The 25,546-nt window shown below is 39.1% G+C and overlaps 1 protein-coding gene across 9 annotated transcripts in view; it reads left to right on the top strand.

Moving 5' to 3' along the window:
• Positions 1-25,546, top strand: part of CNKSR2 (connector enhancer of kinase suppressor of Ras 2) — a 220,823-nt gene that overhangs the window by 182,145 nt on the left and 13,132 nt on the right. For 5 of the 9 annotated variants that reach the window (XM_032202189.1, XM_032202172.1, XM_032202162.1 and 2 more), the window contains one exon: positions 22,182-24,307. The exons of the other annotated variants lie outside the window; for them this stretch is intronic. In XM_032202189.1, coding sequence (XP_032058080.1) covers positions 22,182-22,186 — 5 coding nt within the window. In that variant the 3' untranslated portion in view covers positions 22,187-24,307. Of the gene's footprint in view, positions 1-22,181; positions 24,308-25,546 lie in introns of those variants that run through there. 9 annotated transcript variants of the gene reach the window in all.

The following is a 25,546-nucleotide window of genomic DNA, read 5'->3' as shown; positions in this document are numbered from 1 at the left end:
AACAACATAACCCTGTGTAACTGTCTCTTACGTAGCACATTAACTCCATAGATATTAGTGCTACTTGTCAAAGGTAATCCAAATAAACAGGGAATGAGGATGGTCCCTGCTCCTCTTGAACATGTAAAAACATTTCTGTGTCTGTTTCATGCTCTGTCTTTCACTGTCATTTATGGAGCTTCTCAGCATGTGTTGCTAGCAAAGTTCAGTTCATGCCCAAGTTGTTGGGTCTGTCAACAAAGCCTGCATCCATGAACTGTGGGGTTATGCTATGATTAAGTTGCCTGGAGTGGCGAGGAAGGCAGGATGGTCCTGAAGCTCTCAAAGGGTTTGTGCTATTTGGTTCCTTCAAAATCTTTTTTTTTTTTTTTCACTACAGTAAAGAAGTATAAAAATGGTAGAGAGATAGGAGAGGGTAGTGAAAGCTTTGGATAATTAACTATTTGCATAAGTTAATTCTTTAAATTAGTACATTTGTTGAGCATTAAAATTCATATGGACGTTATTTAGTCTACATGGGAGAGATCAAGAGTTTTCCATTTTCCTTATGCTTCTGTCAATAGGTTCTAGACTTCTCAAATTCTTGCCTTTGATAAAACAGTGATTTCCTTTGCAGATATTAAATCTGATGCCATTAAAAGGAGAAAAGGCATGATTTGAGTTGCATTCATGCATGGCACTTGCCAAAAAGCTCATACATTCATTAGGGTAATATTAGACTCTTACTGACTGTGAAATGAAGCTCTTTAATTAACAGGGTTAAGTTTCATCAGATGGGCAGAATGTGTTATCCTATTTTTAGCCTTCAATTTTGATTTTCAAATGGGTTTTTACTGATAGCTGTAAAACAATATAAAAAAAAAATGCCCTCAGTCACTGGAGCAAAAGTAGCAAAGAGACTTCCCAGTGGAGTATCTGGGCTGTTTGGGATCCTACACAAAGGGATCCTGCTGGAGGGCTTAAGATGCTAGTTGTTTTAAACAACACTTTTAAGGCCTTTAGGGCTTGTGGTAACACTTTATGGTGTACAATCCAAATTAAGGGCTATTGCTTGGACTAACAAGCCAGAACTTGGGCTCTTCTCTGCCTTTACTTACCACTTTGCAAAAAGGGAGAAAAAAGTTTAATTTTCAAGTGGTCTGCCTTTATACACATACTTCTATTTTTCTTTAGGTGAGGAGGTTTTCTTGCTTGAAGCATTAATAAGAGATTGTTTTTGAGACATTAATGACCAGCTAGACACGTAAAGTGTTCATGGTGAATTATTGACCATGAAATTATAAAAACAGAAAGAAAATTCTGTTTAGTCTGTTGAAAAGTTTAAGTGCTGAATTGCTTGTTGCTATGGCTACAATGTTCTGTTTGGAACACTGGCTTTTTCCAGCTTGGTTACCAGTAAAAAAAAAAAAAAAAAAAAAAAAAAAGCAGAAGGGATTGTGTGCAAGGGGTGTTCTCAGTTGCAAAATCCCAACTTCTGAGCAGAGAGGAATGAGAATTGCTTGTAACCCTGCTGTCAGGATGGGTGCCCGTGTGTGTGTGCTACCTCATTGCCTCTGCAGCTCCGTTGATCTGGGAACATAAAAGCTTGCAGCTGGAGGGAGAAGGGGAGAGGGGGGATCCTCCCCCTTTGAGAGAGGTTTTAACTTCTCCTTGAGCCTCCGCTGCAGTGGTATCAGATGAACCATCTAAATGCATTTATCTGCCTTACACATTTGTGATGCTGACATAGTTCTGTACTCTTGGATGATTCTATGTGTTCCCGTGTGTACATGTACATGTATGTGTTTCAAAGCTTGATCATTTCTATTGCTGTTTGTGCAGGACAGGGAATACAGCTCCTTCGTGCTTGTGGCTGTACAAGTCAAAAATCATTGCCAAAAGTTTGTTTTTTCAGCTTTTTGTTTTTATGTCCTCAATTTTAAAGCCTCCTGAGTTCAAATCAAGTAGTGAAATGCAGTCCTGTTTCTTCCAACTTCTTTTGTGGAAATGTTTTGAAATAGCCACGCTACAAATGAGGAACTCTATGCTTTACTTCAGATGCTATCCTCAGCTGCTATAATTTACATAGTTCTGTTGACTTTCTACAACGGCTACACTGATTTGCAGCAACTAAGAATCTGCTCTCTGTTAATCACTACTCTATGCCTGAAATAGATATTGCAAGAATTTCCTGACACTGCAAATAGTTCTGTGTATCAGTTCTCCTGTAATGCCTAGATATCTCATGGTAAACTAAAAATCTGGGTTGTCCTTTCCTGTCTTGATCCATTAGGACCTAACTTTGTTGTGTGTTCAGTTGCTTCTTTTTTGTCTCATTATATCACATTAACACTGCACGGCTAACTTTTGATTATTTTATTTCCCTAATTGGATGACTTTTGTGTAAATCATTTAGATGTTTTGTATTGGCACTGTAATGGTCAGTCTCTTGCTTTTTAATGGAAGAGGATTCTCTTGTGAGGTATTTGTGTTTGTCTGTGACTCGTGTTTGCTCCTGAGACTATGAAAACAGCAAGAGCTGTGGCACCAAGCATCCCTTCTTGCCATGATTCTGCGAAGCAGCCACACAAAAAGAGCATGGGAGTGGCATGGTACAGCACGTTGTATGTCAGTGATTCAGTTGTGAAGGACGTGTTGTGCCTTTTCAGATCTGTTTTCTGTTAGTTGGAGGTAGCAGAATGAGAGAGCTGTGTGTCATGAGTTTCACTGCCACCCCCTTCCCCTTGGGCCTCCCTGTTGTCCACGCTCACTGTGTTTTGACATATTTCACCACTTAACACCAAAGAGAACCTAGGATCTTCTTGGCAGACAGTTATTACTTCAAAGTATTTTTGGTGGTTGTTTTTTTTGTTTGTTTGTTTTGTTTTGTGTTTTTTTTTTTTTTATCATTTTCATTGGCTTCTTTGGTCTGTGGGAAAGGAACAGGAATGACTCCAGGGTCAGCATTTAAGAGAAGCAGGTACTAGCTCTCTGCAGAGTGTAACTGGAGTGGACCCCACTGACCTGCTTGCAGAGAAACCTGCACCTTTTGTGCTTACTCCTGAAACAGTCTGTGGAGAGCAATAGCACCAGTGGGAGTCCCTGTACTACCACCAGTGAGGGAGTAGTAAAAGACACTGAAAGTACTGTCTCCCACACCAGCCACTAGTTGAAGAATGACATTCAAGGTGTCAGTGCTTTCGCAAAATAGCACAGATGGTTTTAAGGGCTCTCTTCATTAGCAATACGTACAGTATTGCACGCGGTGACAAAGAAAGTACGTCTGTGGGACATACCATGTGGGCATCCTCCTTGACTCCTTCAAGGAGGAGTTTGTACTAGTAAAAATACGCTCTGAATAAGGTCAGGTATTTCAAATTCTGACATACAGGTACAGGGAGGCTTGCCTCTTTTAAAAAGAGGACTGTACTATGCAATAGAAATGCCATCTCAGAAAGATGGATGTTTGATAATTAAATGATACATTGTGAAGTAGTACACAATGTAACACTTCTTGGTTTTGCTCCTCTGCCTTTTGGATAGGGTATCTTTTAACTTTGGCAGGGTTTAAGCAACAGTGAAATGTGGGAGTTAGGATGAATAATGTACAAAGCCTGGATTGTGCACACCGGAGCTGATGGTGATGTGTGTCTGAAATTAATAAGACGGTTTGCTTTTCTGACAGCCTCTTTCCATTTGAGAGAGAGGATTAGTGGTGTCCTGTCATCTGACCACCTAGTTAGTTTTACCTGCACCAGGAGGCAAGGGAGAGGCCATTAAGATTTTCCCCTCTGGAATTTCTCAGGTTAGCAAAGGTGTGCATGCCTGCTAGTGTCTTAAATAAGCAGAGCTATGAGAAATGACAGGTCATGTTTCACGTTAGAAATACTCCTTATGAGGCTGACGAATCATGTAAAGTACAGCACCCTCTGGGACGCTAAGGAGGATGTTATTCTAACTTAATACATCCAGCATCAGTCATGTACAAAACAAAGTATTTGCCGGGGGGGGGGGGGGTTAAGGGGGGTTGTAGGTTTTTTGTTTGTTTTTTTTCTGTTCACCATCCTTCTGGGTGGCACAGCCTGTGCATACACTGAAACAGAGTAATGAAAAGGCTGTTGTGTTTTTCTTTTCTGAGCCTTGTGTTCACAACCTGGCTTTTAATTTGTAATTCCATTGCGAGCCATCCCATGGCATTTGGGCCCCTCCCCGCTGAGGCCTACCAGCGCCAGGCACCCAGCTGGTAGCTGTGCTGGTCACTCAGAATGAGCCTGGTGAAAAATTCAAGTTATCTTAAAAAATGCAACCTTATGCTTGTTGGCTTATGCTGTAGATGACAAGCCAGTGGTGCTTTGGTACAGATAGTTTGTGTCTCCAGAAGAAATTTTCATCAGTGGCCTGCTGTTTCAGGGAGGAAGGAAAGAGAAGAAACAGGACAAGACAGCGGCTGACATCGACATACTGCCTGACCTGCTTTCCAAAGCAAACACACGACATGTTTGGAGGAACAGCATGCATCTTCTGTACATACTTTTTTCTTACTTTTAACTAGACCTTTTGGTGCTTCATTCGTCATAGGATGCAGTGAAACATGAGAGAAACGTTGTATTTAAAAATTCATAGGTGGGGAAAGAGCATCATTGATAATCTAGCTTATATCTCAAGCTAAAGCTTTTATAGTTGTGAAATTTTAAGATCCATGTTTATCTGAGTAGGAATTCCTATAAGGATCCAGAAGCAAGTACATATTTTGGAAAATTTTCAGCCCAAACAAGAGCTGCTTGATCATTTTCCTGCTGCCATATAAATGTCTACATTCAGTTGTGTGTACAACAGTATGTTTTAGACTATTGTAAAGACCAGGATGAATAGACAAGTACCGGGACTAGGCTTCATATGTCCTGAGCCTCTTCTTTAATTCAAAATTTAAAATTTAATAATAAAAAAAAAAAAGCTATTCCCATCCTCACGAGCAAAATAAGCTCTATTATGCAAGTGTTTTTGTATTCTAAGTAAAAATGACGGGATACAAAATTTCTGTATTCTGATTTTAAATTTCAATTGGAGGGGAAAAAATTGCCTGCGGTACTTGAAAGCCAAATATTGAATCATTTACTGAGTAGCAATTCAGAAAGCAATATGGGCTGTCAACAAAAATAAAAGTAGTTTAGTTTTATGCCTCTTAGTGTTTTTAAATGTGAATGCATTTTACCCACAAATATGCTGTTGCCACATTTAAATTTTAATTGATTTCCATTGCTCATGCTGCTAAAAATGCAAAGGAGAGGTGAAATTCAAAAACATAAATTTTATAAGGTGTTTTCCTACTCTTATTTTGGTTTTAATAGCTTTGGGTGTCATTGCCAACAAAGGTCATCTGTTTTTTCCTGAGATGTGGATTAAATGGTCTTTTTACAAGCAAAAGAAACAGAGATGAGAATTTCTTACATGACCATTTTTTTAGTGTACTTTTCTTAGAGAGTATCCTCAGCTGCATTATTAAGCTGGTAGTTATCAATGGAGCCATGCTACCAGAGGCACCTTCAGGTCGTGGAGCAAGGGATGTATGGACTTGATAATATATCTCTGCCCTTTTTTTTCCTCCTGTGTTCTGCATTAATTCTCTTGTTAGGTGTCATTTAACCATCTCTAGTTTGCCTTTAATTTTTCTGTTTCTTGGGATAAACGAGCTCTGTAGCTGCCTCTGCTCCGTCTCAGGCTGACCTTACAAAAAGACAGCCAGTAAGTGGCAGAACACTTCACGTGCTGTACAGGGAAGGCAGTCCAAACCCTCTAGGACTCCCTGCTTGTCATGCAGAAGGGTATGTGATAGTTTCCTAAATTTTTCTCAATAGCAATATAAAAAAAAAACTTTTTTTTGTGTGCTTGTAAATACTCCCCCCAGTTACAAATGTGCTTTCATTTTAAAAAGCATAAGATACATTTCTTAAATGGGGATATATAGCTTTTTTTTAATTATTTTGTGTATGAAAAGGAAAAACTGAAAAAAGAAAAAATGGAAAAATTACCATATAGATTCCCATTAAAAAGAAGGCTTTCCTATCCTAAATTTGATACCTACTTTACCTCAAAAAGATATAGTATTTACTTATTTACATAAATCTTATCGCAAGCTCTCTGAAAATTAGGTTAAAGACACACTCAGATTCGACCACTGCAGAAAACACGAGGAAGCCATTTTTTCACTGGGATTTTTGTTGAATTGTCATAGTTCCTCTCCGAAATGCAAGAGGCACTTCGTCCAACCCAAAAGTTTTGAAATTCAAGGGAAACATGTACCTATAATGAAACAATTTAGCCAGATACTGTGTGCAAAAGAATGTTCTTTTTAAATTAATATTTTTTAAATACTTTTCTCCAAGCTGGAGAAAAAAAAATAAAAAATAAAAAACACTTTTTCCATAATCTATTACAATTAAATCAGAAGAACATGACACAGTACCAGTAGGACTAGGAGAACAGATGAGGACTGCAGACTTTTTGGATTATATCTGTTTCCTTGCCAGGTGTTACCATCTGCTAGCTGTGGCTCTCAGGTTCTTTCAAGGTAACTATTAAATATAGGCAGAGAAGGACCTGAGTCATTAGTGCCTCAGAGAACATAGGAGGGATGTAGTTTTATTAAACTATTAGCATGCTGAACTTCTGTAGTGTCACCATGTAAACATGCTTTCTTGTTTAATTACTGTCAGTAGTGGGAAGCAAGATGAGATATTAAAACCTGCAGGGATGGGATTCTCAGTGCAAGCAGTCAGCATCTTGCTAGATTTTTTTTGTTGTTATTGGAAAGGAGACTCTAGGCGGAAAAAATGTTACAAAGCAGTTTTGTTTGCTTAAATCTATTTTTAAAAGAGTTCTGGGTTCATGGAGTTAAATGAAGTTAAAGGAAGATTATCTTGGAAGCCTATGAAATAAATGTTGCGGGGCAATTTTTCATGAATTTTGCTAGGGCCTCAGCCTAGTATTTGGCTGACTTTCCTTTCCTTTTAGACTCCAGCTGCTGCTCCAGAGTGTCCCAGATCTCATGAAGGTCTACCTGCCAGCCTTATGCAACTTCCTTGAATGTTCTTGGTCTACTAAAATGGCATTAGAACCTTGTGTTTTGGCTTCTTAATTTCTACTTACTTTTTTCCTTAACTTTTTCACTGAAAGAAAGCACAATATGTAGGCTAAAATCTCGGCCCCTTTATAGGTTCTGGTGAAACTATAAGTGTGCTGTGCAAGTCTTATTTGCAAGTTTGTGTATTTATATCTGGAAGTGACTTCAAGAGGTTATCCAGTGTAGTTCTGTCTTCTAAATCTGGAGCTGTGACGTCTACTGAATCTGTCCTTAGATACCCTCAGTGGTGGGCATTCATCAGTCCCTCCAGACAGTACTTTTCCTCTTTGTTGTATTGAAAAGGAATTTACTTTTTCTTCTAATGGATATTGAATTGTTCCCTCTGGATTTTAAGCCTAGTATTTCCTGTCCATTGCAGCATGGAGAAAAAAAAAAAAAAAAAAAAAAAACAACCCGCTCCATTACAGCAGTTCTTTTTTAAGCTGAAAGTTTGTTATGAAGGTTGTTCTAGTTTTTCATATACCTACTGTTTTCTAGACTTCTGACTGTTCTTGCTGAGCTTCCCTTGGTTTTCCAGCTAGTCCCTGCCTCACCCAAGGCAGCAACATCCAAATCTGGGTGTAGCACACCTGGCTGACACCAGGAAGATTGCTTCACCTGTGTTTTATACAGTCCTAATTTGCAGACATACAGTACTTAACATTTCACTTGGTGCTGTACAGTATGTTAGATAAGCTTTCCTGCTTAACTGTTATTTTTCTTGCCTTAACGAAGTTGATTAGTCCTGTGCTTCCCACAAATCCACGTTAAGCAGCTCAAGTTGATAAAAACCTCAGGTGATTTAAAATATATAACTAATTGGGCTAAAACCGACAAACAAACATGACCGCTTGTAAACTAACAGCATGATTAGACAAAAAAAAAATGCCTTGCAGACTAGCCTGATGTTTGCCAAGTTCTGTCTCTGTTAGCATAGCATTTACCATATTGTTATATGAAACTTGGCAAGGGGATTTCATCCCTCCAAATCATTCCCACTTCTATGGTACCAGCAAGCCTCTGGTACCTCCTCTGCCTGGGCTTCACTTTTGCTACCAGATGACACCTTGGTTACCTGAGGTGACTAATGCTGCTTGCTTCTGGGAGATGAACTTCTGGAAGGAAAAGATTGTGCCCTTGTCTTATACCCATTCTGCATCTAAACAGCAAAGGAAGATGTTATCTGGAGATAAGCGGGAAGTGGAGGCTCATCCTTCTGTCAGCTGGAAATTTCATTGGTCCTCAAGCGCTTATTAAAGCTCAAAGCTTACACTAATCACATAGGTTTCATTTGTAAGCTTTCCCATTGTTTTTCAATATCAAGCATTGCTAGTTCTTATGAAACAAATATCACAAGAATACAGGTTTTGTTTGTTTGTTTTTAAAAATGATAAGCCCCATAATCAGGCAATTTTGCAAGGATCTTAGTTCTCATTAAATAAAACACAAGTTTCTAGTTTTGTTTTGAAAATTGTTCAAAAGCTGGAATATAAACAGTTTGTCTCCTTTTCTGGCCCCAGTTTGTGAGTTCTGGATCTAGTTGATAACTGAGCACTCCCAAATCATTCTACCAAGTGCAATGTAGTATGATGTCATGGGCAAAGTGTGAAACAAGTTCTCTGCAGGATTTTACTGTATTTACATGAAGAAAATTACTACATTTTAAGTTGGATGGTCACTTTATGGCTTCACATTTTGAGCATTTCTAGCCCAAAATAATAAAAGCTAATTATTTCTTCTCTCCTGGGTTACAGAAGCATGAAGTTTGCCCTTTCAGAATATAAAATATCATGACTGATTTGTTTGGAAGTATTTGATTTATCATCATTAGAAAATGAGGAGAGAGACTGCCAAAAAAAAAAAAATTTTGATTTGAAAACAATTTTCAGGCATGATTTAATCATACAAAGATTTATAGTAATACAAGAGGAGGTGAGATTAAACAAACCTCACCTGGGAGATTTTTCCTGTCTGTAAACTCAGGGGTAGGCAGATATCAGTGGTACTGCAAGACCTGTCCACAGGGTATGATTTTTCTGCTCCTTACCTATCTAAACATTTCATGTCCATGTCTGAGCTGGTCTGCTTGGGTTCCCATCGTGGGGAGAAACTCTACTTGCACAGATGGGTGTGACCTCAGGCTGCATGAGGAGAAATTTCCTATAATGGGAAGTGGGGCGTGCAAGGCTGAGGGGAAACACTTTCTGCTGCTCCAAGATTATAAAAGAGGTGAGTGTTTGGGTGGGTAGGAAGTTTGCCTTGATGGTTTTTCCCAACAAGGCTAGTGAGAGTGCCCATGCCCAGTGATAGGATAAGGGGGAATGGCCTAAAGTTGTGCCAGGGGAGGTTTAGGTTTGTGTTAGGTCAGAGGTTGGAGTAGGTGATCTTGGAGGTCTCTTCCAACCTAGATGATTCTGTGATTCTGTGAGTACATAATAGAAATTACTGGGGATAATCACAAATTTATTTGTGTTAAATGAAAATGAGATTTTGGGTGCAGTTGGCTGGCTCAAGGGGGCTCAGTGATATGCTTGCATGCAGCAGCGACAGACGTGGCTTGGCCATGTGAGGGGCTGGTTTCAGCTATCACAGCATTTCCTATAAATGCAAAGTAGTTGTTATAGAGCACTGAAGAACTAGTGACTACAAGACCTAGAGAATTAGGGAGTATTTTCCTGGGGTAAAAATAGCAAAATCTGTTTTAGAATTCACATAAAAGTATTTTAATAGCCTCTACATTTGGCATGAAAGTGTTATTTTTACAACTGTACAATGTGAATGCTTGAAGTCCAATATGAAAATCATAATCTATAAAAAGCTTGAAGATACTTATTCAGAGAATTCTTCTGCTTCTTTACTCCCTACTAGAATATACCTTACTATTTGTTTTCAACTTTTAATTAAGAAAATAAATTTTATTTTCAAGAGATTTTCTTTTTTTTCTTCTTTTTTTTTTCTTCACCTATGTGTATGCACAGACTTTTATAGTAGAAAAGCTATATTTTTAACTGTAATGTGATGGTTTTAGGGACTCTGCAGTCCAATTTACAAGTTCTGCTCACAGATGTGGCCACTTTATAGTGGCCATCATGAATTTCATATTATACATAGGCTCTCCTTGCATCTTGACAAAGTCAAGAAATTTGATTCTATGAGCAACAAGCCAATTTTCTAAGCTTGTACATGTTGTAGCTAAACAACATGTACAAGCTGTAGGGTTTGTATTGAGAATACAAAATTCACTCAAAAGAAAAGGCAGGCTCTTAAGTCGCTTTTGGAAATAGCACTTGGGCTCTTGATCGATTTTACTATTCCTGACCTTTAGGGGAGGCTGAATGTGGGAGGCCGAGGCCACAGTCAGAAGGCCACAAGCAGCCAGCACCATCTCTTGGAGCCAGGGGACACCTGCAGTCTTTGGACTTCTCCTCAGAGGAGATCAGGAGCAGGGCAGGGAGATTTCATATTCCACCCGGGTTTGGCACTTCTGCCACGGCTGCCAGGAGGCTGTGCATGTTGCTGAGCATCACTGCTCCCCAGGACACTGGGGAATAGGAGGTTACTGAGTGTAACCAAATAAACAAAGAAAGGAAAGCAGACCCCACCAAGACAGTGGAGCCTTAACTTACCTGGATACTAGGATAGGAAACAGCTACTTTCCATGGGTCGTGATCTGTAGTGCTTGTTGGGAACAGACAAGAAGCGTCAGGGTAGCTGGAAAAGAGAAGGTGAAATGCTGTGGGGTGAGACAGAGGCAGGATGCTGAAGACTAGAAATACATCTGTAACAGTGAGGATAAGCTGTAGAACAAGTTTCCTTGAGTTATGATTGGTTTTACAAATGAAAATCCCATCAGACTTAACACTGTGCCATGACTGAGAATGGTGGTGTTTTAAATCTTTCTCTCTGTTAGAAAACCTGTTTTAAGAACATTTTGTCTACATAATGGCATCTTACAAGAAAACCTAGTGTAAATGCATTCACACTGTGTTTGCGTTTGTTTCACAGAATAGTAGAGCTTAGCATCCTGTGCAGGTGAGTCAAGTGGATATATTTTGTGTTGGGGCCACATTCAGGTGGGCTGCACTAGCACGCCAAACCATTTCCTCACCCCAACTTATCCTCCAAGGAGGAGAATCCAGCATAACCTCATGATTATGTCATAAACCCTGCAATATTTCTGCCCATAATTAGCTGAAGTGACAGTTACTTTTGCTGAATTAAACCTTCTCACAGTACTCCCTTAACTCATGTCTTCCATAACCATCACCAGAAGCCTTTGGTGAGACTTTTTCTTCAGATAACTTACTCATTTGTACCATACTGAAATGGAGTACGTATTTTAAAAGACTAAGTCATAAGCCTGTTTCTTATTTTGTTCTTCTATTTTTTGTATTCAGCTTGTGGTTGCTTATCTTTTGCAGTTGCCATAGCTAGCTCCATTATAAATGACCAGAAGCATATAGGCAGATATTCATCTCTGTTTCCTGGGACTTATTAACGTCTCTTCCTTTCAGGGCAAATATAATTTTAGTAATAATTCCACACTGGGCAGGGGAGGTTGGTGTCTGCACTTAGGCCTTTAACTACGGCATTCCAATTCTGAAACTCCCACATGCTTATGCACACACCTGCTGATCCCATAGGCCTTGTCATTGCAAGGGGTTAAACGACCTTTGGATTAAGCTGACCATGTGCGTGCTGTATTTTATAGTACATAGACAAGTGTTCTGAGCCCCATTATGTAAACTGTAGTCACCAACTTTTTTTTCATCACCAGTAGTTGTGCTGATATATGTAGTGCCTCACACCATATTGTAACCAGAAAAAAAAAAATCAATTCTTGCCTTGTATACTTTCTCATGAGAAACTTGAATTGAGAAAGTTCTTGTTTTTCCACACAGTTGTTATATAAATTTATCACATAGTACACACTGAACTTTGTTACCTGTGTAACCACAGTAAAATCTTTAATATATCAGATAAAAGCAAGGACACTATAAAAGGTAGCATGATCTCTATGTATTTCTGAATGATTTTCCTTGGGTCTCTTTTCCAGAAGCAGTCTTGTTTTCTGTGCTTCTTTTATGTTAGTTATGAAAGATGTGATATAAATCAAAGATCAGTTCATAGCCTAATTCTATGGGGTTGCACCAGGATAATTCCTCTAGAACCTCTCCACCTATATTTCTGGAATATTTTTTTTTTATGAAGATGAACATAAATTCAAGTCACTGCAAATAACATAGGCATCAGTGAGAAGTCTATTTGGTAAAGCCTATTTGGAATACCGATGTGTAATGGTAGCAATTCCTGATGTTATACAATAAAATTAGTGAGCTTTTTGCCATCAAATATGCAGCTTCTTTAAGAGAGTATTCCTTGCAGAATTAAAGATTCACTAAGCTTGTGTTTTTAACTATTTTGTCTTTTTGTCTTGAAGCCTAACATTTCGATTCTGCCCAGCAGATGTGGGCCTAGTAAATATTTCCAAAAATGTTGAATTGTGTAGTTCTGTATCAGAACTCAGGCTCTTAGCTATTTGCAACTAAAAAAAAAAAAAAAAACAACAAAAAAAACTGCAAGTGCAAGTGATTGCATCTGGAGAGCATCTGGAGAGCATTGAGCCTGAAGTTTCAGTTAACAGCCTGCCTTCAATAGTGCCTAAAAACACATTTATAGGGAAGAGTTAAAGATCTCTTTGTGGAAGAGAAGATTCTTCTAAAAAGTAATCTTATTGCTTTTGAATTTGGGTGTACTTTTAGGCATATCATGTGGGAACAAGGAGTTGCATGCTTTACAGGCTGGAAAGACAAGCATGTCCTTTGGTTAGTTTTGAACCTATCACCCAAACTTTCAGATATTCCTTGCAATGGAAGAGGCAACAATCAACCTTTTTCTCTGCTTACTTGGTGCGTATAAAACTTGTAATTGTACAGACAGCTTATTATCTCCCTTGCTCATAGGGGTGACCAAGTCTTGAATGGCTCTAGACTGTGCAATCACATTTTGCAGGAAAAGCCTTTCACAACGCCAATAATCCTAGCTGTCCATATTTGTACCTACTTACAGCTTTTTTATGCAAGAAGGCATATACTCTTCAGTGTGTGACACATCAGAGGTTTATCCTATAGCTTTTTAATGTTTTCTGCCTAATCTTTCTGTATTTACTCAGAAGTAAAAGCCAGTCCTCCCACGTTCTCTGGTTTTGAGGATGCTGATTTGATATTATTAACAAATATTCCGCAGTTATGGCTTTGCAATCCAGAAGGAAAACTAATGGAACCGTTAAGGTGGTTCTGCCTTACAGAGAAAAAAATAAAGGCATCATTTTGATGTAGGCGATACATAAAAAGATAAATGTAATGCTTGTTCACATAAAAGACTGTGAAGGAGAAGGAAGCTAAAGAGACAATATAATTACTAAAAGAAATGAATAGTGGGCATAGGTAATTGAGTGGCTTGAGAAATTACTCAGTGAGGAGGGAGGTTGCTACAGTGGGATAGGAACAGAATTTAGTTAGATGTTATTCCGTGTTTTCCAGGCTGTAGAGGTGCTAATATTTTCTTGGTTAGTGGCAATGTTTTGATTGAGCAATCTGAAGTGGAAGTGAGTAGCCAGTTGCTGAGAATATTTCCCCTGTAGAACAGCCCAGGCTCGTGCAAGAGCTTACCTAAGGCACAGAGGACAGCACAAGTGACTGGTCAGAGAAGACACTTGGACAGAAGAAGCCCCTCAGAACCAGCCTCTTCGGGCTGACCACCCTCTTGGGCCAGGCAGGCTTAACTGACAGTTTCCAAGGCTATCTGTTTTTGTAGGTGAACCCCCAACAGCGTTAAGGGGTGCTTGATCATTTCTCCCTTGGACAAAGCAGGACCCCCCCTGCACCTTTTTTGCAGAGCAGCAGTATTGCTTGCTCACCTGGGGATTGCAGGGGAGTGGGCTCCTGTGTGCTCAATGCCATCACCTGGTTTGATGTGTCTTTTTTTTTTTTTTTTGGTATGAATTACCTTTGAAATGCGTCTCCACTTCTCAGCAAATTGCTATGGCAACTCTGGGGGTAGGTTGCAGCAACAAAGCTGCAGGATTCAGCCACCACGCTCCCTCCCGCCCAGGGCTGGCCTTCCTCCTGCTCCTCTTCCTCACCAAGTTGATGGGCTCAGGTCAACCAGTTGCCATCTTGTGCCACAGTGCCCCTTTTATCTGCAGCTGGACTGTGCTCTGGGGAAGGGCTCCTCTCCTTTTCATCAGTCTTCATACATTAAGATTTGAGGAAAGAAAAAGGGATTTTTCTGGTCTTCTGCTCTAAAACCCCAGATGGAATAATAAGAGTAACAAGCATAGTCATTCAGTTGTGAAAACAGCCCTCTCATTTCCAATTAAAAGCCATGAAGATCCTGTTTTCACACCCTTGCGAAAGAAGAACACTTTTGGCATCTCTGAAGGTTTTGTAAAGTGCTGGGTGAAGGCGATTGAGCAGGAAAAGCACAATTGGTACTTGGGAGCCCACGTGGCCATGCTGGCGGGCCCTTTGCACTGCTCCATCACCCCCAGAAGGGTGATGTCTCCTCTTACAGCCCCACAGGTCAGGGCACCAAGACAGCAGCAGGATTCTGCCCTCCCATGCCAAGCACACCTCATCCTCTCCTCAAGAGAGTCTTTGGTGGGTGTCTGGATTTCATGGGGCAGCCGGGTAGCAGGGCTGAGATCTCCCCCATCACGGGGCATCGCACAGCCATGAAACCCTGGCCTATAATCCCTAAGCAGCATTTGGGCTTCCCAAACAGCCTGACAAGTACGTTTTACCTTCCCCCAGTCACCACCACCTTAGCATGAAGAGAGACTCCTTGTGTTTTTTTTTGAATGGGTGTTTAACAAGGAGCTTGAATGCAAAGGTGATATGACAAAAGGCTCCTTTGATTAGTTTGCTGCTTTCTGCTTCCTAAATTGTGCATAGAATTACTTTCTTAGCAAGCTTGGAGAAATGCTATCCAATTAAAGAGATAATATTCACTCTGGCATGTTCAGGGATTTGAAATAATTTTAAAATTTGTTATTTGTTGCTATCTTTAAAGTTGAAATACACTGGGGAACTTCTGACATTTTCAACATTTGACTCCTGTAAGAGGAGCCTTTAGCCTAATGAAATCCATGTTCAACTCTGATTTTCTCTAATTACACTGGTGAGTGCATTTTTGGAATATAATAGTCTTAGGATATACTTTTAGAAAAATTTTGGAGCACCTTTGAAAACAGCTCTTGCATGTTAAAAATATACAAGCAATTATACACAAAAAACATAGCAATGTTTGGCTTTCTAGAAGGATACCTTACATAAAAACCTTCTGTATAAGCTTTTTATGTAGAGATAATTTTATTTAAAAAAGAATTAAAAAAAAATCACCAGATGAAGATATATTCTTTCAGTATCTACCAGACGTGAAATGTTTTATCATTAATCCTTCATTTTATATTTCCAAGGAGGTACTGAATTCACTGTAGCAAAACAAGCAGCTAACTGCTGCATTTGTCTGATGGGCTTTCGGGACACCTGAGAAAGCAGCTGAATCATTGTTTTAAAACATGAGAGGAGATTTCTACATTGTTGTTGCAGAAACCAAGCAAATTAGAAACAAGCTTTCTAAAAGCAGTTTCTTAATATGCCAATTTTGTGCCTTGTATTTTCAGTTTGATGATCAGAGGGAAGGGTTTCAGGTCTGATAACATTTGTATTGCTGAATATGGTCCTCCTCGAGCCTGAAAGAGACCTGTCTGAATCAAAACCAGAGTTGGAGCAGAACCATATGACTTGCCTGGGAACAATCAGGCAATCTGGGTTAACTGATCCCACACAGGCTAATTAATGTGTGAGGAGAGAGAACAGGTTGCCTTTGTTACATGGAGCATAACCAGGTAGGAGTGGGGAGTTATCAAAATTTGAGTTGATGGCAGTGCCAGATGAGTAATCACATACTCCTTCTTTTGTGTGTGCTCATCTCCAGGGAGTTCCAAATTTGATTAAAATATCTCAATGTGAGCTGAATGATAATAATCTGCCCTCACAACTTTCCCTACCTGGCCAGGTCTTCACAATATCCATGCTGAGCATTGCAGCAAAAGCCACTCAAGAGCCTCAGCAGAACACATGCACAAGAAGGGAGATGCCACTTTTTGCTCAGTCAAAATAGCATCAGTTATTTTCTCTCTTGGGGTATTTTCTCTCTGGGATATGAAAGTGCTCTTAGTGCTCTTTATCTAAAGTGGTCTCTACTATTCAAGGTTAAAAATTTAAATTTGATGTGTTGTAATTCTATACATTTCTGTTTCCTGTGAAAGCCCCAAGTGAGTAAATGCATAAAAATTCCAAGAAATATGCTGCTTATAAAGGTGATGTAGAGAATAGTCTGTTGCAATAATAAAACCAGTTCTCTTTGAATATTTCATACTGAAAAAATTGGGTGATACAAATGCAAAAAGGTAGTGCATTACTTATGCTTTTCTTTTTCTTTTTCTTTTTTTTTTTTTTTCTTTTTTCCAAGATTGAAGTTCAAAGCATTAGTCAGGAGGCACAACTCTCATTTTTCTACTGTATAGTAATTGTTTCACTAGGAAACAAACTGGAACTACAGTTCCTGCTTCGTGATCAGGAAATAAAGACGTCTTTTCATGCTGTTCTCAGTATAAACCATGCAGGAGATTTGGTAGATTAAATTCAGCTTTATATGCCTTTGCAGCCATTGCCTAACTTTAACTTATGACGGTACTAAGAACTGGGTTGAAAGGAACCTCACCTTTAAATGTATACCTAACGTTGCATGTATTTTGAATATAACATTGACTTCTCTTAGATGGGGCATATCCTGTAGAAATATGTGACCTAGTTCCAGTGTAATCCAGCAATTGTAGTGCCAATATACAGAAATTTGAATAACATTCACAGAATTCATGAATCGTGCATTGGGACATTAAATCTTAATTATATCTTGTGCCTTCTGAACTTATATAAAATTGTATAAATAACTATATGCTGTAAGAACTTTAGCCTGTTTCTTTTTTTTTTTTTTTTTTGCCTGACCAGGGTTTTCCAAGCACATGCTTTTTTCTCCATTCTAAAAGAATGATGCACTTTTTTTTTATATACCAATAACAATGGATATTTTTCAGATTTTCTATAGTCTCACTGTTTTTGTCCTAAATTAGGCAATGTCCTCAGTCTGGGAGCAACAATTTGTACTGGTTTACAATGGTAATGACACAAAGTGCTTTACTAAAGTAACTGCTGACTTCTGACAGAGCCACAACTCAGACTGCTCAGCCTTGGAGCTGTGGACTGTCGCACCAGTAACAACTCTACATGAGGTGAACTAGATACAAGTCAGCGTATGTGTGCACAGGTTATGACAGGATCATGTATAGAATAATGCTATTCTGCGTATTAATGCATATGTTAGTGGTGTTGTGCTGTAATGTATGAGACAACCTTAACTACAATTTTTCATTTCTCCAAGTGCTTTTTAGTTTAAATCTAAGTAGATTTTTTCTTACTTTTTTTTTTTTTTAATTTAATTAATTAAGGTATAGGTTTATTTAGCTATAACTGTAGTGTCTGAAGTCCACATAGGGAGAGCAAGGGCGCATCTGCACCTTTAGGAATATCATGTTAAAAGGGAGAACCCCTGCTGTAGATGACAACCCTGTCATTTCTGTGCTGCCTTCTGCTCACACAGCTGAGTGCAGCCCTCAGGCAGGAACCGCTACAGGGGACTGTTTGTGTTCTGGCATCCCACCCATCTTCCTCACTCCCCGAGTCCTGCTTTCTTGTTGTGCTGCTTTCTTGTACAGTATTTGTGCTCCTGGTGTTCTTTTGCTCTCGCTTTTAGCTCAGCAGGGGTGCATGGGACACTAAAGAACATACAGTAGTGTTGGAAAAAAATGGAACTTGCCATTTGGAGACAGCATATTCCTGTATGTCATTTTGCTCTCATCACTGTAGTAACTCAGGTCTCCAGCTGAGTACTGAGTGTCTACTGTCACAGCTTCCCCGTCTAACCAGCTTCCCCATCTAACCAGCTTCTCACAGGTGACCTGCAGATATGTTACTCGGGAGCATAGTGTCAGGATGCTGCACTGGATGTGTCATCCAAACCCTCTGCGTGGCACCTGTCCGTGACCCAAACAGTCCCAAAGGCTGTAGTCACCTTCCACTGTTGAGCAATGAGCAGTTTATGAACCTGCCAGCATTCCTCCAGGGGAGTCTGTGCCAAGCAGCATTTAGCCACGTTCCTAAACCATACCCCACCACTAGCTGCCACTGGATTTACTACAGAAGCAACTAAACATGTTTCATTATTGGTCTAGACAATAGTAAGGAGCTTCTCGACAATGTTCATCTGCATCTCTTATGCATGTATACACAGATGTAGAAGTATGTACATAAAATAAGGTAAAAATGAAGGAAAGCAAAGAGATTCAAAATGCAGTTACAATTTTACTGATTGGCACTATAGAAGAAAGGTATGAAATTTCCTTTTCTAAAGCTTCAGTAAGCCTGCTATGATACAACCTGGAAAGCAAATTTACCATGAAGTTGCCATGTAGTAAGTAGGCACCTTGTACAGAGCTTAGACAAAACATATAATTTAAACATTCATAAGAAAGTTCATACTCTCAAGTGGCAGCAGTAAAATGCTATGCACTTTCTTAAAAGAAAAATTAAAAAAAAAAAAAAAGTGAAAACCCTAACTTTAATTAACCGTCATTAGTAATTACTGGTGTGTGCCTTTGTTACTTATAAATAGGTCTCAAAAAGAGGAAAAAGTTGCTTCACCTTCCACACCTCCCCTCCCCCTTTTTTTGTTGCTTTTTAAGACCTTAATGGTTGTGACTCAGACATTTCTCTCAGGTGAGAACTTTCTCCTCTCCCTTGCTTATATTTTTGTTGGGTTTTGAGACATGTTGGCATGGCTGGAAGGGCCTGCGGAACATCCCTTTGCACTTGCTTGGGTCGGTCACAGCCGTGATGCAATTTCACACAACTTTTGATGGGCAAAGGACCTCCCATTGCTACAGGTTTGCTCAGACATACAAGTCCTCACATCTTGCACGACCGTATTTGCTGAAGAAATATGTAGCAATTATAGCAAGCAGTTTTGTTTCTGTAACCTCTCTGGGGAAGTCATTTGCTGTAAAGCTATTCTCATAAGACAAACGTAACTTGGTTGATAAATGCAGTAAATTCACTTCATTTTTTTCACAGGGTTGCATTCAGTTTTGTATGTGAATGAGACTTTGTTTATTTTTCAAAATGTTTGCGAGTCTCATGAGTTTCATAAATTGTAGTGTCAATAAGTATCCATTTAAAAAAACACATTGCTTGTTCTTTGTTATTTGTATTTGTTCTCCTTTAAAACAAACATAAAAGCCCTATTCTGGAAAAGGAAATGTGCTGGAGATATTTCCACATAAATCATTTTGCTAATGCTAGTGATACCAAAAAAAAAAAAAAAAAGCATTTTAGAATGATAAGAAAATATAATCTAACTACCAAAAGCAGAATTTCTAAACTCTTAGTGTGCATCCACCCTAAATACTGAACAGTTGGTAATTATCAGTAAGTGTTATAGTAAAATAATAAAATCTATTTAGAAATCCCCCCAAAGTGTGCCAGTTAATTATATTCACCCTCAGATAAATAGGACTGTGTATAGTAGTACTTATCTTAAGAGGTCCTAATGAAAGGTGGTTAATGTACATTGTGACTAATCCAAACTGGGACACAGCAGAATTACTGGTGTTTGGTGATAGTGCCACAAAGGCCTTAGCAATATTACTGAATAGCCTTTTCAGAAGTATGTCTTATCAGGAGGTCTTTTTTCAGAATCGTCTAATAAAAAATTTAGTTGCATTTTAGGTACATGAAAAACATCCTGTCCTACAGCCCGCAAAGGTAGCACAGTTCTTCCCCACATTCTCCCCACCAGACATGGGGTGCATTACCCAGCTGGCCTCAGCAGGATGTGTGGAAGAGTAGGGTTTAGGTATCTGATAGGTAAAACCCTTGCCCTAATGAAAATACCCCTCCTTTATTTCATAGCCACCTTCTTTCATGACAAGGAGTTTCTTTCATCCATGCCTAACCTCCTGTGTGAAACCAAACCTCCTAAATTATTAGCAATAAAATTATAGGAACAGCATCTGTGAGACAGCTGGGTCTCCTGAAGCTGCAGAATGGACACCTACAAGGCAGCAGGAGCCTCTTTCACTTAGTACCTTTTTCCAAGCAAATCCAAGAACATTATTTTTAATGCTGTGGCTATTAGTAGTATAATACAGGCTGAAATGTGAAAAGCGTTCAGCCCACTGAGTCTCCTTTCCCTCTAACCCAATGAGTCCTGCAATATGCTAGTTTGGGCTTTTGTTTTTTGAGGGTTTGGGTTCTGTTTGGTTTTATTTTATTTTCTTCTGGTTTTATTTGCTTAGGTTTTGGGGTTTTGTTTTCCTTTGTTTTCTTTCATTTTGGCTGTAGAATCAAATGTTCCTTATTTTAAGCCATAAGTTACATAAAAGCTTCTCTTGACTGCTATTCTTAGGACATAGTTACATAAACTGTTTTTCTCTCCCTTTTTTCCTCTTCTCCCTTTTGACACGCAGAATTCCTGGGAAAACTCGGAAGTTAAGGAGAGACCGAACTCTCTTTAAGCTTCAAAGTATTGCTCACACTGTAACTCTTTGGAAACTCATTTTGCAATTGCTGCCATGAGTGGACCAAATGGCACCACTGTTTCTGTCTGGAATTCTCTCCCCCTTGAGCCTTCTGTCACTGAGACATTGCTTTTTTTGCTATCCCAGACCTTTCCTGGTATCCTCAAGAGTAAAAATGGCAATGCTTGGTATTTGCCTTCCTTTTTCATCCTGCCTTTAAAAAACAAAACAAAATACACAAATAAAACCAACAAACCTCTTCAAATAGGCATAAACAAGTCTAACCAATCAAATAGGATTTAATATTTACATCTTTATGCTTTACCTAGATGAACTTTTTTCTAAAGTGAGGATTACTTTATTATTATTATTATGATTATTAAACAAATCATCCCACAGCTTTTTCTATCTGGGATCTAAAAACACAGTGGATTTGGAAAATCATGGAAAATTTCATATTATATTACAAATAATAGTAGACAGCAAGATAAGGTATGTAGTGAAACCATCTGGGCTTTTGTAACTGCCCTTTGTGCAAAGACTGCACAAATAGGCAGAAACTCTTCAGCAAACAACTTAGTTACACGCTGCTTATTCCACCTCTCTCTTTCTCTTTTCTTTGCTACCACAGGTCAGCAAAAATTGGTGGGTTCTCAAGTCCTAGTTTTTGGGTGCTTGTAGTGTCGGGATAGTTTCAAAATCATGTGTAGCTCTGTATCTTACCCTTCACCCAAAATGTCACAGTACTGGATTGACAGTTAGAATAACAAAAGGAGCCTGGTTGCATTGTGCCACCTCTTATTCTATTTCATACATAGGCTGTTGCCAGGGTATTTTTCTTTGTTTATAGCATGTTTGATGGATTTGGGGCACACTCTTTGCTTCCTTTCTCCTCATTCATGTGACCCTTTTCCAGAGTTTCCAAATGAGCTCATGTCTTTTAAGCATGGAGGAAACCAACCCACACTGGTTAGGATGCGTATTGTTCTCGTTTTATTGTGTTGTTTCTTTTTTTAGTCTTTGTTCTGTTCTGTTTGTTTGGTTTGTGTTTTGTTTGTTTGCTTTTTCCTTTTTTTTTTTTTTTTTTTTTTACAAAGCATATCCACAAAGAGAATATAAAGCTTTCTGCCCTGAATACCTCTTTTGCATCAGGGATGGATATTTCTGATAGAGCAAGATGTCACACCGAAACAGTGCCATGTCTCTGTCCTCGTGAGCATACCTGCATGCAGATTAGAAAAGCTTGGTAGTGCTGCAACTGTATGCCAGATTTGCTATTTGCTCTTGTTTGCATGATAGTATTTCTAATATACTAATATGATATGGAAATAATGGCACATCACCGTTCTCTCAACATATTGTATCACTGCTTTATCGTATTAGGCTAATACACTGCGAGAGTTGATAGCACCTCTCCATGTCAAATCGGATCCACTTCTCTTGGCACTGAACCGATTGGACTCAAAGGTTGATAAACTTATCATTAGTGAATTGGCACGACGGAGACTCAACTTCAGCCTCTTGCAAGCAACCTAATGGCCTCTGTTCAGAAAGTCAATTCTTCTTGAATAACTTTGGTGTTTATAAAAGAGAACAGACCTGTTAAAGCGTAGACAACCACATGCCTGGATATGAGGCCTCCAGGAAGGCGTCAAAGGGCATGGCCAGTCTTTTGAAGAATGCACCCTTTCCACAATGGGACTAGGCACAAGGTCAGATCCAGTCTACACGGAGCACATTTGCAGAAAATACTGCCCCGCATGGGAGAACGGAAGGGGAAGAGGGTCTTGGCAGGGGAAGGGCTTTGATGTCACTCAGTTTTGTTCTGCAGACCTCGAGGAATTAAAGAGGGATTCAGCCGTGGTAACGCTAAAATCATGTTGCTTTTGCTGAACTGCAGTGAATCCATTCAGGCCAACCAGACAGATTGTGCCATTTAAGCGTCCTTCACTAATGTGAAGGACTTTACCTTCCTGTATCATGCTAAACTAAGTGTATTCTGTCAAGTGAAGGTGTGCACAAACCTTTCAGAGACTTTTATTTCTCTAATGATTTGTAATGCATTACCAGAGGGTACACTGACACTGGTTTGGATGATGATGGAGAAGATACCTCACGCTGAGATTTATTAGACTCTGCAGATAAACTCTTCAGTTCCTCTTTATCTTCTAGGACTTAACCATGTGAGTGATGCTGCCTGGCGAAGCAGGCACAAAGTATTCTCTGTATAACACCCAGATTCCAGAGGGCTCTTTTGGGGCCAGTATTTGTCTGGATGTCACTCAAAGTAGATTCAGATATTGTATTTATCATTATGTTCTGGGTCCCCTATGGGTTGATGTTTGCCTCTATCTCTGTGGTTAGAATGTGGATTTTCCTTAATATATTTGGCTAAGGGTGTATTGTAATAATGTTAATGCTAATTACTTGATATTTCATACTATCTTATGGGGAGATACTTTTAAAAATGTATTTTGAAATGTTTTCTTTCTGTTTGCTCAATGTATGGTATTGCATTATGTTAATACCAATAAAATTATATATATATATAGTTATATATATTTCCCTTTTATAAAGAAGTAAATTATGCTTTTTTGCCTCACAAACAAGAAATGTGCAGTGAATAAAATTACATCATTCTGCCTTACAGCAGGTGACAAAGCTTATAATAGTTTTAATATTCTTTTTTTGAAAAATAAAAAGTATAGTATAACAAACTAGTTGGAAATTCATCAAAATGCATGTTGTGTTTCTGCTTAATGGGACTGTCACGAATCAGCCTAAGTATTTAACAATGTTGTTTTGGCATCTTTAATTTTTTCCAATCAAAAACATACACTGTATTGCTATTATTGATTACAAAATTGTACTTTCATAAATTTTTGCCTGTTGGCCAAATAGACAAACCCACTGAGTTTTTATGACTCTCTTGTCTGTAGGAATTGATTTTTAAATTTAATTCAGTGCTCTTTCCAATGCTTGGCAAAGGCAGAATTTATTTTTTATATAAGGTTGCCTTTGAAGTACCTGCCTCTGCCAGGGCTGATAAATCACTGCTAAGTACATAAAGGTTCTGCAATCTGAAGGATGTATCATTAAAACCACGCTGGAATGGCCTGAAACCTGAGCCAGTCCTTTCCGTTCTGTCATTAAACTCCATAATTAGTTAGAGATGAAATGTTTTGGAAATGAATTAGAGAAGCAGAAGCAAAGATGTGAATCTTAAATGTCCTTTGGCTGCCATTCTGGGTTACGCTGATGGCTTATTTGCCGCCTGTAGCCAAAGGCCAGCATATATCTGCGCTATCATGAATTAGATCGTCTTCAGCTTCCTCTCTTTCTTTTCCCCACCCTTTCTAACATATTGTATTGAGTATCATTGTTTTGCAGAGGCATTCAGAAGGACTGTAATTAGCAGTCCCTGGCATTTAATTGCATACACATTTGTTAAATAATTTTCTGTATGCCTTAAAATAAAGTATAGAAAATGGCAGTAATGTTTCTTTAATGAAGGCATTTGATTTATTCATGAAGTCAGGATTTTTGAAGGTGTTATTTTGGGCTTAATAAAGGAAATAAGCCAGAAAATTTTCAGCTTTGCCATTGTCTGTAAGGGCTGATGTTCACTTCCTTCCTTCTTTCGTTTCTTTTGTGTGCAAACACATTCTTCCGAATGGATGGGGAACAGACCTTTCTTCTGTGATGACTGTCCTGCCAGTTTTGAGAGAAAGCTTGATGCTAAGGTGCATGTATGTGCACAAGCTTATTGGGCGTTATGACACCTGATGACATGACATGAGCAATGACTAGAAAAGTGACGTGGCATTAAATTTCTCTTGCTATGGTAATAGCATTTGTTCTCAAAGGTACGGGTGGGGACTGAACTCTGTTCACTGCTTACAGACCATGGTGTTGTGATGGGCATTCAGCAGCTGACAGGGGGTGCTGAATATCTGGCAGTGGCGTGCCCTAAATAAATGATGTGTAAATCAGGGTGCAGATTAATTAGTCTGGGATCTAATCAGTGCAGCTATCATAACATGTGCAATTATAAATCCAATAATAAATCAGAATGTCTGAATAAATAAGACATCTTCTGGGACAACATTTTCAGAAGTATTTCGGGCCCCTTTCATAAATGCCTCAGGAGCTGTTTCCCCAGCCAGTTATCGTGCATTACAGAGGTAACCGAGATGGCTGTTAAATGACTCTAGCTCCTGCCCACGCTGATTTACCACATTTCTTTCATGTTGAAATGTGATTTAGACTCCTGAGTGATGCAAGTGCTTTTGAAAATGTCACTTGGTGTTACATTTTCATCCACATAGGCAAAATTGGGAGGTAGCCTGAACTGGAGTTCATTTTCTCAGTGGATGCTGCTCACCGGGAGCACTTCCCCCTTCTGTTCAGGCTGGCTTTCAGGTATCAAGCCCATCAACCCTGACAGGCATTGCTGTTGTGCAAGCGTGACTGTCGCTTGATTCTGAGTGGTGAGTAATGTCGCTGGGCCAATATCATTTGTCACTTAACCTTTCACAACTTCGTATGCTGTAACAGCATAGGTTTGTGAAAAAATATTTTCCTGAAGCAGTAATTGCTTCCATGTGTTGCTTGTGGGATGGATTCATAGGGACAGCCTCATCCTGTTCAAAAGTCACAACATCCCCAGAAGTATAGCAGTTTACCCAGTCCTCTTCAGATCCTGGCTTACCTTGTAAATAAAAAATAAATTTAAAAAAAAAAAAAAA

Source organism: Aythya fuligula, chromosome 1, assembly GCF_009819795.1.
Source record: "Aythya fuligula isolate bAytFul2 chromosome 1, bAytFul2.pri, whole genome shotgun sequence".
Classification (NCBI taxonomy): Eukaryota; Metazoa; Chordata; class Aves; order Anseriformes; family Anatidae; genus Aythya; species Aythya fuligula.
The sequence above is the reverse complement of the archived record's forward strand: the minus strand, read 5'-3'. Positions and strand labels throughout refer to the sequence as shown.